General features: G+C 36.5%; 1 protein-coding gene across 3 annotated transcripts in view; it reads right to left on the bottom strand.

The window, feature by feature from the left end:
* Positions 1 to 13,226, bottom strand: part of Riok1 (RIO kinase 1) — a 35,437-nt gene extending 22,211 nt beyond the window's left edge. The window contains exons 1-6 of one of the 3 annotated variants that reach the window (XM_048799761.1): positions 12,943 to 13,225; positions 9,349 to 9,556; positions 5,157 to 5,247; positions 3,938 to 4,007; positions 2,822 to 2,864; positions 320 to 412 (exon numbers count right to left, since the gene is read on the bottom strand). In XM_048799761.1, coding sequence (XP_048655718.1) covers positions 320 to 412; positions 2,822 to 2,864; positions 3,938 to 4,007; positions 5,157 to 5,247; positions 9,349 to 9,556; positions 12,943 to 13,013 — 576 coding nt within the window. In that variant the 5' untranslated portion in view covers positions 13,014 to 13,225. Of the gene's footprint in view, positions 1 to 319; positions 413 to 2,821; positions 2,865 to 3,937; positions 4,008 to 5,156; positions 5,248 to 9,348; positions 9,557 to 12,942 lie in introns of all 3 variants that reach the window. The other 2 variants (XM_015493983.2, XM_048799762.1) reach the window with 2 other exon arrangements.
* Positions 13,227 to 13,263: the final 37 nt, after the last annotated feature.

The following is a 13,263-nucleotide window of genomic DNA, read 5'->3' as shown; positions in this document are numbered from 1 at the left end:
AAAATATAGCAATTATAGTGAGAAAAGAGTTTCATATACAATTTCCTTTTTAGCCATAACTACTAATAAAGCCAGTTTCAGAAACATTTATATTAAACTATCCTAACCCTTTTTTCTTTCTTTTTCCCCACCAGTGTTTTGTGTTCAAATCCAGGGCCTTCTACAAGCTAGGCATGCACTCTACCACTGAGTTACACCTCCAGCCCCCTTTTCCTTTCTTTTTAAAGGCACAATTCACATATTAAGTGCCAAAGTTTCATTGTTATTTGAAATAAGAAAACTAACATGAAAATATTCAGTGATCCAAAGAAAAGCTCACTTCTTTTCCTGTGCTAATGCAGCCATTTATCTCTGATATGATTCCTCTAGTCAACATCTTGAATAAAATCATTCTTGTTCTGGGATCCAAAACCTAAAAAGAAATGCAAAAAAACACAAAATCTAGAAAGATGGTTCCAAATCTTCCTCATTAACACATGTGAGAATAAACAGAAGAGCCAGGTTATCCTGACTAACTAAGTAAAGGAGAGTCACTATCATGGGATTTTAATTCACTTTGATTTTTAGTCATTTATATATGAAAAGTGAGGTGACAGCAAAACAAACCAGAGGCAGCTAACCAAGAAGTCCATCAAGTCATGGAAACCAAAGCCAACAAGTCTGAGAGGAAAAAATGTGGACTCTAGACCAACATTAGCTAAGAGAAATGCAATGCAAATCACCTAATTTAAAATTTTCTAGTCACTACACATTAAAAGTAAAAAGGTGAAATTATTTTAATACATCTTATTTAACCCAATATTATCTAAAACACTACCATTTAAATATGTAATCAATATAAAAAGTCATTAAGATATTTAATATTCTTTTTCTTACAATAAGACTTCAAAATCCAGTATACATTGGAAGACAACTTTAAACCAGGGGGAGTGCTCACTTCATAGCACATATACTAAACCAGGGGTCAGCATCCTAGGCCCTATGGGCCAAATCTTGTCTAAAGCTTGTTTTTCTACAGCCTGAAAGCTAAAAATGGTCTTTACATTTTTAAGCGCTGCTTTTAAAGGCAATTCAATATACACTATAAGTGACCTGCGCTGCCTACAGTATTTACTGGCCCTTTAAGAGTCTGAAGACCCCTGCAGACTGTGTAAATCAGGGTAAAGGTCTCCTTCAGAGTCAGAACAGTCAGTCTTGTTGAAAACGAATTTTAAAGTCCTCTTAAACAAACAGACGGTAAGGAATTTACAGCCTGTTTTTGTCCATCTATGACACTGATGCAGCCCAATATGTTTATACAGTGTCAAGGGACACCAGCAAAGGGTCCTTATGGCTCAAACAGATCTTTCAGTGCCAGAGAGAGAGTATAAACTGGCCAAACGTCACTAACTACGTCTAAGGGTCTAAACTTTAATGAGGCGACTGGGGTCACACCAGAAACTTAAGGTTAATATAAAAAACACAACCTTGGAAGACTATAGGACTAAATGCAACCATTATAACCGACAGAAGAGTGACAGGGAAGAAGTGAAGAGCACTAATTTCCATTCTTTCTCTATTGCACAGGTAAAGATGAAAAGGGAAAAACTGGCTGTATATAGGAATCTAAATGAGACCTGCAAAATTAGTAGGTAGACAAGGGACACAGGAAGGAAGGAGCAACACACCAAATGGCTCATGAAACAAAAAAAATAAATAAATAAGAAAAAAGAAATTAAGACTCAAGCTATATACTCCACCATTCAAAATTAATTTTGAAAGAAAAAAAGCAAAAGATTTTCTAAGTTATTTTACAGTCTTTGAAAATTAAGCCTGCCTTACCTCTCTGAGCTGGACCATACTTTGTTTTTAAATACAAACACAAATCACACATAATAAACCAGAGGTCAATGAAGACCCTGTTCCCTCCCAATGGTGGAATTATTTGATTGCACAAATGGTTCTGGATCTCAGAATCATCAGGAGAGGTGCTACTCTCCTGGGGGTTGATGTGCATGATGGGAGGGGGTGCATATGTCTTAAACCAAGCCTGGAGGGCAAAGAGACTTCCATTCTAAAATCTATTTGTGTATGGATGGAGAGGGGCGGGAAGGTGGTAATAATAGCAATGTTTTGGTCCTTTTTGTTTTGTTTTTTTTTTAAAGAGAGAGAGAGAGAATTTTAATATTTATTTTTTAGTTCTCGGCGGACACAACATCTTTGTTTGTATGTGGTGCTGAGGATTGAACCCGGGCTGCACGCATGCCAGGTGAGCGCACTACCGCTTGAGCCACATCCCCAGCCCGTTTTGGTCCTTTTTATCACTTATTTCTTATTGAAAGCATAGGCCAATACTAACATGCAATCATATCCCTCTGCATATGGGAAAGCTAGAGGTTAATTTTCCTCCCTTCTTGCAAAGAAAGAATAACACACACATAATTTCTAATCAAAGAAAAAGATTTTTAATGAGAATTTGAAAGCATTACCTCTCTTTCTTTCTCCACACAAGCACAGTTGCACTCACACACACACATATGCCCCTAGCTCTGTGGCAGATAATCAACCTATTTGCTAGGAAAAGTTCATAAAATTCCTATACATAGATAACTAGAGTCTGACAATTCATTTCTAAGAAGGGGAAAATATCACATGGTGGCTTCACAAGGCCACAGCAGGATGACTCTAATGGTCCTATTGTAAAGCGAAATGTCAATCTCAAAACTATAGAGAGTAATTTTAGGTAACATTAGTATTAAGCAAGAAGGATGAAAGCAAACTATAATTCAAAGAGGAAAGAAAGGCTTTTTAAAAAAGAGCTTGCAACACATTTAAATTATACCTGTTCTACAGTTGCTCTGTCTGCTTTATCTTTGATGCGATACCTATGGAAAACAAAAAAGAACAGTTGATACACTCAAAATTCTGTGAAAGAAGCCAAAATAAAGATTTTAAATGTATGTACATCATTTTGTGAAAATTCTTAAGTTTTTCTCATAAGAGATTTTAGGTAAATTTCATTGCAGATTCTTCACTCAGAGAAACTTCCTTTATTTTCCTAAATGTGGGATTCAATACTCAAGGGCAGTACATATGCAGTATGAAAAAGAATCCCCGTGATACAGAAGCATGAAATAAAAGAGCAGTTGGATTAAGATATAAAGTGACAAAACACAGAGTACACTATCTTTCAAATTCTGAATTAGAACAGTACAGAATTAAGTCTTTTATTTATAAGGTTTTCTCTTTAGAGACATCTTTTTACAAAGCCACAAGATCTTTCCATTTCAAGATAGTCTTCAAATGCAGACTGATTTTGTTTCAACTCATATATTAAATAACTCAGCCAAGAACACTAACCCACACTAATAAAGATTCAAACAGAGTCATGATGGTAAAATAATAGGTTAAAACTACAGTGGCTCTCAAAAAAGCTGAGACCTTTTGGTTAAAGCAATACATCACAGGAAAATGGGGTTTTAAGTTCAATTCTAACATTGCTAGTTGTAACAGATCAGTTATTTCCCATAACAGTGATCGTATTAGAGTTATCAACAGAGATAGAGCTTAAACAATTAATTGACTTTGAGAACAAAAGTGCAAACCATAATAGTTCTCAATTATATCATGATTTTGTTTTTAATCTTCCCTTGGATTTTTAAAATTACTTCATGGAAGGAAACAATTTTCAATAAATTCTAAAAAGGGAACATTTTTACACATTTATTCTCAAACTGTTATCCTCAAGAGAGTACATTTGTGAATTTCACAAGATTACAGATTTACCATGTATTTCTTAAGACTCACTTGATATTTTCAATTTACAAAGGTATAGGCTACCCTTATTTATGCCAAAGATAAAAAAGGATATAATTTAATATCCTTTGCAAAATAATTATTTTACTTAATCTGGAATCTCTCCCTATCACCCGTATTTTATAATTAAAATACTACTTACATATCTGCTTCCTTTTGTCTAGATTTTTCGGTGACTTTATTTATGACAGAATCAGTAACATTTAGCTTATCTAAAAATACAAAAAAGCCATAATGTAAACAATATGTAAGAGGAAAAGACATTAATCAGAGAATCTCTGAATAAGAGATTTCTTTTCCTTCTCTTCTGTTTTCTAAATATTTTATTATAGTTAGGATCTTAGATCTACACAATGAAAAAAAAATGTAATGTCTTTAAACAACATTACATTTAATGTTAAAATTTTAAAGACTTCGAGAATATATAATGTCTTCAAAAGTAAACTATTTCTTGTATAATAAGCATTGTCACTTTTATCACAATAGCTATAGTTTTTGAGACAGAATTCTATAGAATTCTAAATATAGAAATACTTCAAAAATATTGTATCTGCATATTAAATTCCAGACATTTGTTAATATTTTTACATATTATAGATAATATAACTGCCACAATTCCAAGTTTAATTCTAAAAAACTTTTTCTCCTCCCTCAGCCTCCCGAGCCTCTGGGATTACAGGCATGCAAAACTACGCCCCAGAAAGTTATAGGTTCTTGATGGTGATGAGGATCCTTTAATATTCATATTCATTGATTCAGCATTTATTGAATTTATAGGAGAGATACCATGTTATATGTTTTTAAAGAGTCAAGGATCTACAAGAGGAGAAAGATGCTGGGTTTGGTGGCGCATGTCCGTAATCCCAGCCATTCAGCAGGTAAGACAAGAGGTTCGAAAGTTTGAGGCCAGACTAAACAACTTACTGAGACTCTGTCTCAAAAATAAAATAAAAAATAGCCCGGGATGTAGCTCAGAGGTAGGGCAACCCTGGGTTTAATCCCCAGCAACCAATCCCCTAAGCACACAAAGAAGTGGTAGTTCAAATCAGCATTGATTCCTTGCATTCACCAACTTAATAATTAACTCTTTCATAAAAACTGTAGTAAAACAAAATGGTATTTTCAATATGCTACTATGAGATGATCCTACTACAAAGTCTAACACAGAACACACAAGAACTTCATATTCCCACAACGAAACTAAAAAAGTAGAAAGTCATGACTTCAAATCACTAACATGTTTTGATTTTAAGTAGTGTTATTGAATTAGCAACACTTGAATATGTTCATTTCAATAAGACTGCATAATACTTTATGAATTTCCTCACAGTCCAGTAAGGTAAGGTATTTTATTAACTCACCTAGATTAATTTTATTTTCAAATTTCCGTAAGACTTTGTCAGCTGGAGTAGACATTCTGGCTGAACTGTAGTTGGAAATCTGTCGATTTGCCTATAATAAAGAAATGTAGAGTCTAGGACACAAGTTGAAAATACAAACCTAAGATTCATCATCACATGCTTTTTTCCTTTGTTCATAGTTGGCTATTAGACCATTAATAAGGAAATACATTTAGGAAAAGAAAATGTAACCCTTGGGGCCACCACAGATTAATGTGGAACAGGACCCAATGGCCCCATGAGTGCTCCATAAAACTTAGTGATGTAACAGGGTTTACAACAATATTATGTCTTGGCTTGGGGAAATCTCAGGACTAATTTACCTGCTACAGAAGCATCTCCTAGCAACACTCCCCACAGAAAGCCAAAGAAAATGGAGAATATCATGCTAACTGAAATAAGCCAAACACATAAAGCCAAGGACCATACACTTTGGCTTATATGTGCAGACAGAAAAAAGCGAATGAGGGGAAGGTGGGAGTTTCTCCCGAAAATAAAGGGAGACCAGTAGACTAGAAAAAGAGGGAGAGGGGAGGGAAAAAGGAAGTACTGTGAAGAAACTGACCAAATTAGACTGTTATATTGTGTGCTTGTCCAAATATGTAACAACACATCCTACTACTATATTTAATTATAATGCACTAATAAAAAGTAAAGTACATAATTATAGGGAGGAAATAATTTTAAAAAGAATTAAAAATTTAAAAAAATATCAATCAAATCTGCTCAAGACTTTTTTCAATACTGGAGATTGAATCCAGAATAGCTCTACCACTGAGTACATCCCCAACTCTTTTTGAATTTAATTGTGGGGCTGGGGATATAGCTCAATTGGTAGAGGGCCTGCCTCACATTCACAAGGCCCTGGGTTTAATCCCCAGCGTGCGCGCGGGCGCTCACACACACACACACAAAATCTGAATTTAATTGTGAGACAGGATCTCACTAAGTTGCCCAGGCTGGCCTTGAATCTGTAATCCTGCTTCAGCCTCCTGAACCACTGGGATTATGAGCAAGTGCCCCTAAGATCAGTTTAAAACTATTTAAAAAAAAAAAAAAGACATTTGAAATAGGTCAAGTTACTGCCTAGAACAAAGTCCACATAATCTTGTTATTTATATCACTATAATGTATTCTTCATGATTATAAATAGTTAATTAAAATGAATGTTTCTAACTTGACCGGTTGGTTTGCAGGTTTAAAACTTGAGAATGTACATTTATCCACAAACTGTTTCTAAGAATTTCATTTTGGGCCTGATATCTCTTTTTATTTTTTTAAATTATGTTTTATTTTAAAACAGGATCTTGCTAAATTGCTGAGGCTGGCCTCAAACTTGTGATCCTCCTGCTTAAGCCTCCGGAGTCCCTGGGATTATAGGAGTGTGCCGCCACACGCAGCCCTAGGCCCAATATATTAAGAGAGGGGAAAAAACAATTACAAGGCTTGGCTTGACTGGTGCTGCACACAAACTTCACTAATGGCAAAGAGAGAGGTAGAGACAACATCTAAAACTCATAAATAAGAGAATGTAGCAAAGATAAAAAGGGCCTAATAATTACTGATTCAATAATGTTAGACGAAATGGGAGACTGGGTCGTTTCTAGCTTGATTAAAACTTAAAAAACAATTTTCTATTAAACTTTAAAAATATATTTTTTGATACTGGATATTCAGTCCAAGGACAATTTATCATTGAGTTGCACCCCCAATCCTTTTATTTTTTTAATCTATCCATCTATCTGTTTTTGAGACTAAGATGCTTAGGGCCTTGCTAAATTGCTAAGGCTAGCCTTGAACTTGCGATTCTCTTGAATCAGCCTCCAATCTCCTCACTGAGATTACAGGTGTGCCCCACCACACCCAGCTAAAAATAAATTTTAATTAAAATAATACATGTAGATACATGATAACACCGTAATACATGGCAGAAAACATAAGTAAAACTTTATTTATTTTTGCAGTGCTAGGGATTGAACTGAGGGGCCTCATGCATATTAGGCACTACACTGAGTGACACCCCTAGGAAAAATAGATAAAATTCTAATTGCTATAATCCCAGCAAATAAAGACAACCGTTTACATTTAAGCATTTACACTTCAAATCTTTTTTTTTAGCTTTCTTTTTTTAACTTATTTATTAATGTAATTTTTAATTTATATATGACAGCAGAATATATTACAATTCTTATTAGATTATATATAGAGCACAATTTTTCATATCTGGTTGTATACATTGTAATGATCATCACATTCCACCATCATTAATTAACCCATGCCCTCCCCTTCCCCTCCCACCCCCCTGCCTATCTAGAGTTGTCTATTCCTCCCATGCTCCCAACTCCCTATCCCACTATGAACCAGCCTCCTTATATCAAAGAAAACATTTGACATTTGGTTTTCTGGGATTGGCTAACTTCATTTAGCATTATCTTCTCTAACTACATTATCTTCTCTAACTCCATCCGTTTACCTGCAACTGCCATGATTTTATTCTCTTTTATTGCTGAGTAGTATTCCATTGTGTATATATACCACATTTTTTTTTATCCATTCATCTATTGAAGGGCATCTAGGTTGGTACCACAGTTTAGCTATTGTGAATTGTGCTGCTATAAACATTGATGTGGCTGTGTCCCTGTAGTATGCTGTTTTTAAGTCCTTTGTGTATAGACTGCTTTTTTAGCTTTCTTAAAAAAGATCGTTCGTTATAAAAAAAAAAAAGGCATCACAGTCAATGTTCAAACTGCTTAAAGACTCATCAATGAATCAATAGAAGATTACCAAGACAAGAACACAGTAAGTATAAAATTTCTTCAGTTACTTTAAAAATGAATGCAATCTGATATATGAACTATTTTAACAGCCAAAGGAATAATGTTGAGTCTTTTCCCCTTCATCTCTTTCAGTAACCTTAATACACCATTTTAATCTATGGATCTGAAAACTCCTAACATATTCATTTAGTACTTTAAAGTTGAGAAGTCAGCTCTACATGCCTCAGTAACTTGTTTTTTGCACATGTAGATCATGAATATATTTCAACCTCATTAATATAATCTTCCATTGCAATATATGTTATGGCTGCATAGTATCCCAGAGTAAACTTAATCGAGGTTGTTTCTAATGTTCCTGTCCCACAAGCAACCTTGGAGACTCTGACTTCTAAATAAGTTTGGGCACACCCCTAGAAGAACTGCTGCTCAAAACATTTGTACGCTTTTAAAGTTTTTAACATATACTAGTTAATTATACCTATTAACTGACCATCGATTATGTATTTTGTGTCTTTGTCAGTTTCATAGGTGAGAAGTTGGTATCTCTACATATTTAATCCACATTTCTTAATTTACTAAGAAGTTTGAACATTATTGCTTAATAATTACTGCCTATTCATGTGCTTTTTTATGCACATTTTTAAGCTTACAATCTTATGATACTACATATTTATTTATTTACTTATTTAAGTACTGGAGATAGAGCCCAGGGACTCACACATGCTGCAAATGCTTTACATTGAGCTATATCCCAACACTTTCTATTTTTTATTTTGGGGCAAGTTGCCTTGATCTGGAACTTAAAATCACCCAGCTCTTATGACACTTTAATAATTTAACATTTTCTGATTATGGAAATAATCCAAACTCAGGAAACTATGAGAAATATGAAAAGATACAGAATGAGAATCAATCAAGGCTGGGGCTACAGGACAATATAACTTGAAAAAACTCCTTCAGTTATTCAATTCCAGAACCACAAAAAGTCTTTTTAAAAAATACAAACAGGCTGGGGATATAGCTCAGTTGGTAAAGTGCTTGCCTCGTATGCATAAGGCCCTGAATTCAATCCCAAGCAAAACACACACACACACACACACACACACACACACGACAAACAGAAGCCAGGCATGGTATCCCATGCCTGTAATCCCAGTGACTTGGAAGACTGCAGCAGGAGGATCTTAAATTCAAAGCCAGCAGCAATAAGGTAGTGAGGCCCTAAGCAACTTAGTGAGACTCTGTCTCAAAATAAAAATAAGAAGGGCTGGGAATATGTCTCAGTTTTTAAGCATCTCTGGGTTCACTTCCTAGTTACCTGCCCCAATTAAAAAAAAAAAAAACAAAAGCAAAGTTATACAGAATCATTTAAATACCTGTGGGTTACTCCCTCCATTCCAGACACAACCCTTGGTGAGTTTTCCAACTCCATCATCCCAATCCCAATCACTGTCATCATCATAGTCCTCCTCTTCTTCCTCTTCAAATTTTATCTCACTTTCACTCTTCTTAGTCACATTGTTTTGAAAGTCTTCAAACAGAATGCCATCTTCCGCTTTGATTACCTTCAAATTTACATTTTCACTAGAAATAACAATGTTTTAGCATGTTTATAAATCCTCTACCTGGATTCACGTATGTATTTATTTATAACAGACTAAATGGGGCTGGGGATGTGGTTCAAGCGGTAGCGCGCTCGCCTGGCATGCGTGCGGCCCGGGTTCGATCCTCAGCACCACATACAAACAAAGATGTTGTGTCCGCCGAAAACTAAAAAATAAATATTAAAAAAAATTCTCTCTCTCTCTCTTTCTTTAAAAAAATAAATAAATAAATAACAGACTAAATAATGCTGATAAATCTGAAACATTCCTCACAACATATCTCCAATAAGTTCCATCTTCCCAAAACTGACTTCTCCTGTGTCTCAGTTCTTTGCAATTGCTTATTCTCCACACCCAAGTCCCACTAGGGAAGGAGTATAGCATGTGATAAACCTGCTCCTGCCTTAGTGAGATTAGAATTTACATTACCTTCTCTTTTAAATTAACTTACTCTGATCAGTGCACCAGACCTGACTATAAAATCATTCATGGAGCTGCTCCAAGATTAGAAAAAAAATCTTTCTAGCAAAATTTGGGAATAAGTCTAAAGCAGTCTTACTTTGAACTCAATACCACTTTGCAACACAAGGAGCTATATTATATTAAGACTAGTGATACACAAAGAACTTCAAATCACTCTTGTTTATGAAGGGAAAGAATGGGGACTACATGTGAGTCAAGTTGGCTGAATATAAGACAATAGAAGTAGGGACTGTCAAAAGAGAGAGTCTAGGGGTAAAAGCAGCACAACTAATAGGGTCATCTTTAGCCATGTGAGAACTCAGAACCTGTGTTATTAGATTGTTTTGGTTTTTCAAGAGAAGCCAGAAATATAGATGTTTCTGTAAAATCTTTCACGTCACATTCAATTTTTATAAAATAAAATGCATACCAAACAAAACATGTCTATAGGCCTGAAATTCAATACAGGTATTGCCAGTTTTGACCTTTCATGTAGAGAATACGGACAGAAATCATATGGACAAACTAGTAATATGCACTACTTTAAAATAGTCACACATGAATTTAAGTAAATTCAGATACCAATCCCAATTTATTAAGTAGCTATGGCTCTGACAGATCCAAATACCCATGGGCTTGGGTAGGAACAGAATCCTTCAACACCTATAATTTAGTAGAACTTCATAAATATAATCTACTAATCTATAAATTAATCCTTCAGTTATCAATAACCTAAAGAGGCATGTCAAAGTTAAACTTTGCTCCAGGGCCTCTCAACCTCAGTCAAGTAATTCTTTGCCATGACAGACTGTCTTGTACATGGCAGGATATTTAGCAGCATCAATGTCCTCTATGTACCACTTGCTATTAATGCATACCCCCACCCCCACCCATCCTTGACAGACAAAAATTTCTCTAGAGATTGCCAAAAGTCCCCTGGGAGTAGCAAAATCATCCCCAGTAAAAGAACTCCTGGTTTTATCCTCACAATACCCCATGTGGGTGGTAATTTTTATTTTTTTTAAATGGTACTGGGGATTGAACCCAAAGCTGCTCAACCACTGAGCTACATTCTCAGCCTTATTTATTAATTCTGATAAAGGGGACTGAAGCCAGGGACACTTTACCACTGACCTACATCCCCAGGGTTTTTTTGTTTGTTTTTATTTTTTTTGAGGCAGAGTCTCACTAAATTGCTGAGGGACTCACTAATCTGCTGAGTCTGGCCTTGAACTTGCCATTATCCTGCCTCCATCTCCCAAATTGCTAAAATTACAGGCGCATACAGAAGCATACAACTGTCCTTTTTATTTTCTGAGACAGAATCTTGCTGAGTTGCTGAGGATGGCCTTGAACTTGTGATCCTCCTGCCTCAGCTTCCTGAGTAGCTGGGATTATAAGCTGGTTTGGTCGATAAACTAGTGCATTCTCATTACTATCATCTATTCACCAGCAAGCTGCTTTGCTTCTTCTTCCCACTTAAATTCTTCCAAAAGGTCTTCTGTATGTTGATCTGTAATCATAAAGACTGAAAAGCCCTTCTCATTTTTTAAATTCATCCTTCCCATATCAGCTTGCTATCTATCATTTGCTCAAAGAAGTCTTCCTTATCGTTCACCCATTTTTCCTCCATACTAGTAAATCAATTCTAATATAAATAATTTGTCTAATTATTTAATACCAGTTTTCCTTGCCAGAATACAAGGTCTACATCAATTAGAATAGTGTTTACCAACACACTCCTATCACCTAACATAACACTAGATCTGACACACAGAACATAGTATAAGTTTATTTATTGAAAAATGCCTCAATTGGGGTGGGATCGTGGCTCAGTGGCAGAGCTCACAAATTCAATCCTAGCACCACATGAAAATAAATAAAGATATTGTGTCCATCTACAACTAAAAAAAAATTTTTTAATGTCCCAATTAATAATTAAAACCTACATTGTAACAAATCCTTATCATAAAAAAAGGAATCCTTTTCTTGAATTTCAAAATAACAGTTTCATTTTCCTTCTGAGTAGGAGTGATTCGTCACTGCTCCTTCCCTAGAACCCACATCCAATTTATCAATAAACCTGTCATTTCTATCTCCAAATCATATCTCTAAAACTCTAGCTCTGGTGCCCATCTTATTTGAACCTGATTTTTCAAACTGGTCTCTGTTCCATTCTTATTCCCCATGACCATATTCTACACAGCAAAATTACTTCCTTCAAATCATAAATCAAATTACATCATTCCCCTGCAAAAATCCCTCCTCTGGCCTTTTTAGAAGAGTTTCAAAGATATCTTAACTCCTCGCCATCACTTGTAAGGCTCTACATGATCTGGTCCCTTCCCGTTTCTCTATCTCAACCACTTCCACTGCCTTTCACAACCAAGAGGGATTCCACCCGTGAGACCTATGCACTTGTTCTCTCTGCCTGGAATGATATCCCCTTGTCATTTAAATGTGGACTGTAACCGTTCCCTGACCATTAATTAGTGTATTAACCTATTTCAATAACTTGTATGATACATATCATCATCTTACTGTTTACAAATGGTCTGTTCTCCTCTCTACGTCAAGTTCCATCACAGTGGACCTGGGTTTGTCTTGTTCATGACAATTTCCAGCCAAGGATAAAAACCTGGCCCACAGGAAGTGCTCAATAAATACCTGAGGATGTAGTTACAGTACAAAAACCTACGTCTGCCAGTTGCTATCCCCCATTCTGTTTTTCAGCTATGCTGACCGTCCAGGGAACCCAGTCTTTGACAAATGACTCACTGAACTCTGCCCTAAAATAAGGAAGACTCGGCGGGATGCAGAAGAAGCCGGCTGAAACACCCTATGAACTACAAGCAAGGAGAGAGCAGAATCTGAACAGAGTGGGAGTATTCTACGGCCGCTCACCTGTCGGAGGAATCGGCGTCGTCGAACTGCCCGGGGACCACCCGGCTCATCAGGAGCCGCCGGTAGTCCATGATGGAGGCACCGAGCCCTCGACACCCCCGGAGGCCTTCCGCTCTGCGCCGGGGCGGGAACGGCACAGAAACGGTTTTACCTGCGGCGAATCCAACGGCCTCTCCGCGAACCCCGTCTCGCAAACGGTTCAGAAGCCCTCGCACACACTCGGCTCCGACCACGAGGACCCAGAGCTCTGGCACCCTGGGCCAAAAGCCGACCGGGAAACCCCGCCCCCGGCGGAAGTCCGATTTCACAGGAAGTCCCGCC

This window comes from Marmota marmota, unplaced genomic scaffold (genome assembly GCF_001458135.2).
Source record: "Marmota marmota marmota unplaced genomic scaffold, marMar, whole genome shotgun sequence".
In the NCBI taxonomy this organism is placed as follows: domain Eukaryota; kingdom Metazoa; phylum Chordata; class Mammalia; order Rodentia; family Sciuridae; genus Marmota; species Marmota marmota.
The sequence above is the reverse complement of the archived record's forward strand: the minus strand, read 5'-3'. Positions and strand labels throughout refer to the sequence as shown.